This window comes from Gymnodraco acuticeps, unplaced genomic scaffold, assembly GCF_902827175.1.
Source record: "Gymnodraco acuticeps unplaced genomic scaffold, fGymAcu1.1, whole genome shotgun sequence".
In the NCBI taxonomy this organism is placed as follows: Eukaryota; Metazoa; Chordata; class Actinopteri; order Perciformes; family Bathydraconidae; genus Gymnodraco; species Gymnodraco acuticeps.
In genome coordinates this window covers 4,068,586-4,075,313 of record NW_022990701.1, presented here as the reverse complement: position 1 = coordinate 4,075,313, position 6,728 = coordinate 4,068,586, and the positions used below count along the sequence as shown (strand labels likewise).

General features: G+C 37.9%; 1 protein-coding gene across 1 annotated transcript; it reads left to right on the top strand.

The window, feature by feature from the left end:
• Positions 1-253: 253 nt before the first annotated feature.
• On the top strand, positions 254-5,397 carry LOC117556187 (voltage-dependent calcium channel gamma-3 subunit). Its single transcript, XM_034231468.1, has 4 exons — positions 254-788; positions 3,420-3,503; positions 3,600-3,740; positions 4,195-5,397. Exons 1-4 carry the CDS (start codon positions 578-580, stop codon positions 4,749-4,751), a joined length of 993 nt encoding a protein of 330 aa, XP_034087359.1. The 5' UTR covers positions 254-577; the 3' UTR covers positions 4,752-5,397.
• The last annotated feature ends 1,331 nt before the right edge of the window (positions 5,398-6,728 follow it).

Genomic DNA, 6,728 nt, shown 5'->3' with positions numbered 1-6,728 from the left:
TTTAATGAAATTCTAAGGTGGGTATTTATAGGTTATAGCAAGTAATGTGGCATGCATGTGTACAGTTATAACAACTCATATTGACATTAGTATGGAAGCAAGGTAAATAATAACCTACACTTTTAATAGTCACTACTTTGCCGCTGACAGGTTTCGGTGACCACACACACACACACGCACGCGCGCACACACACACACTGGAGGGGTGGGATCATCGTGCAGTTATGTAGTGCCACACAGAGGAGAGCTTCAACAAACTAGAATGTGCCAGAAGGAGCTGCTGCTGTTGTTTATCGCTTCTTCCACTTTTCCTGTTTTTTTCTGATTCTGACAACACATGGAAACACCTCAACTCAGTGCACAGAGTCTTTTGCGTGTAGCTTAGAGTAAAAAGCTGCAGAGTTAACCAACTATACGAGCAGGTTGATTCAGGCTGAAGAAAATGTGCACCAAAAGTGAGTTTCCTTCGGCAAACTGGATCTACACGAAGATAAAACACCGGGGGAAAGTTTCTAAGCGGATATAAAGCCTGTATTATCGCTGGAGGACTCCTCGGTGAGGAGGAGGCTGGGCCGACATGAGGCTGTTTGACCGGGGGATGATGATGCTGCTGACCACAGCCGGAGCTTTCTGCGCATTCAGCCTCATGACCATCGCGGTGGGCACGGACTACTGGCTGTACTCCCGTGGGGTGTGCCGCTCCAAGAACCTGAACGACAACGAGACGGTCCGCAAGAACGAGGAGGTGCTGACCCACTCCGGCCTGTGGAGGACCTGCTGCACCGAGGGTAGGAAACTAACTCAACACAAGTTCACATTTATCAGAATCAGATTCAGAAACAGGTTTATTACGAGGTAGGTTGACACGTAGCCTACGAGGAATTTGACTTGGCGTCGTGGTGCGTGCATAAAGTAAAAAAAAGTTAAAACACAGATAGAAAACTATATTAAGAAAACTATAATAACATGACAAAATATAGCAGTATTTACATTTAAATAGAATTTGATTATATACAACCATACGCATTCGCAAGTATATTCAAACTCATAGGATTATTTTCATAGCAACATTATTTTTATGTCAGTACATCAATTCATATCAGATGACAACATAATAATACAAAAACATAGTACATGATCAGTTGAAGTGGATTTATTGATATTTAGTAAGAAATACACTACGATATTTAAACAACATGAAAGTAAAAGTACTTCATATCTGTGATTTAGTATCAAAAGTATGGCCAATGTAAATGTTATATTACTATTTTCAGTTTTGACTAGGATTTGGAGAAGTTGTTCACTGTTTTATTTAATGATGAGTCAATTACATGTAAAATCCTTATCTGTAAAGTGACCAGTTTCAGGTAAAAATGTATATATATTTTTTGCAGTGGAGTATATGAAATAGCATGTGAAAGGCAAACACTCAAATGAAGTAAAAATGCATGAAAGTGTACTGAAGAACAGCAGCCTACTTGAGTAAATGTGAACCTATCTCTTGAGTTTGAGTGACGTTCAGCATCTAGCTCAAACAGTGGTGAAGATCCTTTTTTTTGTTTTACAAGCAAAATACAGGATAAACAATAAATAAATTAAAGTATACCAAGTTATTAATAAAAATGTGTCACTGTACATCTTTTATCAGTCAGCAAGTAAAATGCATTCCTTTAAAGAAATGTCAAAACTAGAGTTCAAAGTAAGTTTCACACCATTGAATAATACACATTTGGCTGATATTGAGAGCAAAAAAACAACAGATTTTCAAAAGCAGTGATAGTGAAGGTAAGTCCGTTCCAAAGTATGTAATCTGAAACCTGACCCTAACTATTCTTTATCAACCACCCTTTTGAACAAAAAGCACATTAAAGAAACAACATCAAAACATATTTTAGGCGATTTCATTGTTTCTCTTCATGTCGAATAAGCATGGGAGGTCTTCAGAGTTAGAGTTTAGCTCAGATGAATTTATGGTTCGATTTAGATTGCTGTTCACATCTTGGTGAGGGAGAGGAGTTTAAGTCTTGGATGATGTATGGAAATTACATTTTCAATTATTCATTGCTTTTTAATAGGTCCCCTCTTTCTCTTATCCTTTATCCTCGCTTGGCTTTGCTAACTTTCTGAATGAAATGTAAATGTAAAGCTCTCTCCCAACCTCTGCTGCCGCCTCACTATCTCTTAGTCCCAAAATAGTTTAATGGGAATACAATTAAAGCAGGCAGAGGACATAAATGCCTCAGCTGTGATGTGTGTGTGTGTCCATCATTCTGTGTCCCACAAAGCCAGAAGCAGGCAGGCAGACAGACAACAGAACGGGACACTGAAGACTATTGTGTGCCATAAATAATTATAGGATGTGTTGATTTCTTTGGGATAACATGTGACAACAACAATAGATGTGACATGTCAACATATCAGAGAGACAGAGACAGTAGAAAAATGCACAATGACAGACAAGTTTGACGACTGATTGTGTGCACTACAGACAGACATTTATACTGGGATATCTCTGGGATATTTAATGATAATTGTCCTCAAAATAGTCAACATTTAAGAGACTACAGTATAGCTGATAATATAAGTGCTAAGAAAGCATCTATTTCAGCTAAGACTGAGAAAAATATGCAGCCTAATTTGTTTTGACGATCATTTGAATAAAGTCTTTGTGTCTTCTCTCTTTGACATGTTCACCGTGAACGAGTTGTGGCCTGCTGAATGAGTTTTGTTTTGGTTACCACGGCAACAGAGTCGCATCATCAATACTGGTCAATCACTGCAGCACACAGGGACACATTTATCAATACACCCCAGTTTGTGCAAATGTTAAAAGCCATCACTGGGCCAGAGGTTACTGAGAGCAGGAAACCAGCATGCAGGCAGATGAATTCAAGTTCACTTTAAAATACATCAAAGCCTACACAGTTAAAGTAGTGGTATAGTGCTATGATGTGTTGGACTATTGACTATCTCTGTTTTATGGTTTGTGTTCCTGCCAATATATAGTGCCAGTCTTGGTTTACATAGTGCATATATACACACAGTTAAAAGAGATCAAAAGTAAGAAAAAACAACCTAAAAACAATTGAAACTATACGTTAAGATATAGAAAAGGATTTACTTGAAATCTGGATATACCAAAAAACTATGTGTAAATAATCAAATCAAATATGTGCAGTCATGTTATGGAAGTTATTTGATAACATTCATACGTTATCTTATGTGAGTTTCTATATAGAAAACCCTCATTTTTTTTTAAAACAACATATTTAGTCTTAATTGTGTGCTACTGTATGTCAGAGACCCTGTGACTCCTGTTCATTTTGCAGTTTGAATGTGATGTTATAATACATTACAGAGCAGAGTGACACAGAGACGTATAGTTATCACATGAATGTAATGCATTTCTTTTTCTACAGGGTCTTTTCGGGGCGTTTGCAAAGACATTGATCACTTTGCTGAGGATGGAGACTATCAGCAGGATGCTACAGAATATTTACTACGTAGGTAACACATGCACACATGACTACTTCTAACAAATATATTAACTGAGGTGTTCAAATGTAAAAATATATCCTATTCTCTCAACTTTTTCTCAGGAGTAGTTCGAGCCTCCAGCCTCTTCCCTATCCTCAGTGTGGGATTATTATTTCTCGGAGGTGTGTGTGTAGCGGCCAGCGAGTTCTACAAGTCACGATACAACGTCATCCTCTGTGCGGGTTTACTCTTTGTCTCTGCAGGTCAGAAACACACGCACATCTAATACATACCAAGAGAGTTACACGAATACACACATGCACATCCACAGACAATTACACACAAATACATACACAAAGATACATACTTAAAAAACATATACAAAATGACATACACAATGATACATTCAAATACAAACAATCATAAAGAGGCATTAAAACACAGATATACAAATACATATTTACAAATACATGCACACAAAAATAGGTCCACAAAATTACGTTCACAAATAGATACAAAATACAGGTTTGTCTACAGGGGTAATAGATGTTAAAACAATGTTGTTTTAGTCTTAGCCATTGTTTGATACCCAAAATACAAACATTCAAATTGTGTTGCATTTTCAACTAAGTTCAAGTTTAACATATTTACAGTCTTTCAAATATTAACAGCATTTACCATCTGTCTGACCCTCTCCATCTCTCTAAACTCTTCCAGGTCTCAGTAACATTATTGGCATTATTGTGTACATATCAGCCAACTCAGGGGACCCCAGCCAGAGCGACAACAAGAAGAGCTACTCCTACGGCTGGTCTTTTTATTTTGGGGCTCTGTCCTTCGTGCTGGCTGAGGTGGTGGGCGTCCTTGCAGTGCACGTGTTCATAGAAAAACACCGACAACTGCGCACCAAAGGCCGGCCGTCCATCAAGAAGCCGCCCATTTCTCGCAGCTCGTCTTACCTCCGCAACCGTTACTACCAGAGACGCTCCAGCAGATACAGCTGCAGGAGCGCCCAGAGTGCACGGGACTCCATCTCACACTCCTTCAGAGCGTCCTTAATGCGAGATCGGGAGCCGTCCATCTGTGCTGAATCCAAATCCATGGCAGGTTTACCCATAGCGGACTCAGAGTTCTTGATCTACTCCTTAAACTCGTCTCTCAAGGACGATAAGATGGACATGGCTGTGGATGATTTGACTTCTCTGGCTTCCCTCAACAACACAGAGATGCTGCCTGAAAACTGTGCTTCCAATAGAAGGACAACTCCTGTGTGAGAGGAGAGGAAGTGAAGGATGTACAGAGATGAAACACAAGAGGAATTTTCCTGGGACGAGAACATTAAGAGAAAGTCCTCTCACTTTTGTTTTGAGGAAACAGAAAAGGCTTTAGAGACCAAAATAGGCTGGCATAGACTTATCTGTCAGAAAATTGTGAAATCACAGTTCTCAGAGCCCAGCATGACATCCACAAAATGTCCTGTCTGACTAGTTGACAACAACTTATATTCATTTTACAAAATGTTCTTTGTCTATGCTATTACAGTAGCTATATCCACAGTGTATAGGCTATGTAGTGTGTGTGCTAATAAATGGGTGTAATATTATGAACGTATGTATGTGACAGACAGTCATGCCGAGAGAGACGAAGAGAAGGAGCTGTTTTTGAAATAAGAAACTATCAGATAGAAATGACAGGACACATACATCTGGGAATGACATACTAAGTCCTGTTCCTGTCCTGCTTTTTGTGGACCTTAGATCAAAAGGGAAAACGTAATCAAATACATTGATCTCTCTCCAGCTGTCTCTCACGGTTTGTAGGTTTGAGTGTATTGTGTCTACTGTCAGCTAAACGTGTTGCCCTTATTACAGTTTTGTCATCAAGTCTTTGTTTACATTAAATAAAGCTTATAAATTAAGACAAAATGTCCATGGGAAGGAAGTAAGTATGGTTCAGGTTGTTTTGTTGTTGCTTTGATGCATGGTCGTCACTTTGTAAGAAAAAGTGGTGTGGACAACTTATCCAGATCATCATAGCAGAAAACTAAATATGTCCCTCCCCTGGGTGTTGAACCTCGAGCACCTGCATGTGTTTTTAAAACCACGAACGGGTGGAACGCCCAAATATAGGTCTTGCTGTGATGCAATGTGAGTGAATTTGTACCTTTATACACAAAGAGCAGCAGGTATGGAGTACAGAACATGACACAAGTAACAAATATATAAATAGATGCATAAATACAGAATACAGAATAAATACAGGAATAAATACAGGACTGAAAAAATGCAAGAATAAATAAATATGAAAACGAAATAAATGTGGAAAAATACAAGACAAAAAAAATAAAATAGGAGTAAATAAATGCATAAATAACAAATTATAAGTTGAGAATAAAACAGAACACACATTATTATATATCTTTAATGTATTTCTACATTATTATATATCTTTAATGTATTTCTACATTTATTTTCTCTTAAATGTATGTATTTATTAATTTCTGTGTCTGTGCGTGTTTCGTACAATGTTGTTTTGCTTGGTAGCCTTGTATTTTATGGATACGACAACATTTAAACCAAATGTATTGTCAAGTTCTCTGAAAGTTTCAACAAGCGCACGTGTCTTTAACAATATCTTTGAGTTGCTATCATATTTGATTTCAATTCCTCTGACCAGTCCCACTTTTAATTGGACGCTCCATGAGAAACACAGTGACTCTCCTCTCTTCAATAAATATTTGAAAAGCTTATAACACAGGGAATTTCCAGCGTATTCATGTTCTGTATAAACTGTAAATCCTCCTGAGACAAAAGTACAATTTGTGATATTGGGCTAAATAAATAAACTCTGATTGAGTTTGATTGATGGATTTGGCGCAATAAGTACACTTCACTTCAGAGCCCTCAAGAGCCAGATATAAATGTTTATTAGTGTAAACAATTGTGTTGCTATTACAGGTTTTGCTACTACCTAAAACTCGCACAGGAGTGTAAGGGATAGGATTTCTATCAGGTTTGAGATCTTTGATTTATGCATGCTTTTATGCAGTAGGTACATCTAAGCTGGGAAAGGGGAGAATATTAAATTGTCTGCCCTTGCATAAATAAATACAGAAGCCAATAGGAGAAAAAAAAAACTAGTTATCAAAGATAATTGATCCCTCTGTACTGAAAAACATGCAGGCCTTCTTGTATGTGGACATGCATCAGCAAGCTGTGTTGGAGACGATGGTGGTAAAGCATAAACAAATT

What these genes read in the sequence shown, in the direction of transcription:
- LOC117556187 (XM_034231468.1), top strand. Translation starts at nt 578, where the DNA reads ATGAGGCTGTTTGACCGGGGGATGATGATGCTGCTGACCACAGCCGGA. An exon ending in GAGGACCTGCTGCACCGAGG is followed by an intron (nt 789 to 3,419) that starts GTAGGAAACTAA and finishes CTTTTTCTACAG; the next exon opens with GGTCTTTTCGGGGCGTTTGC. An exon ending in TTTACTCTTTGTCTCTGCAG is followed by an intron (nt 3,741 to 4,194) that starts GTCAGAAACACA and finishes AAACTCTTCCAG; the next exon opens with GTCTCAGTAACATTATTGGC.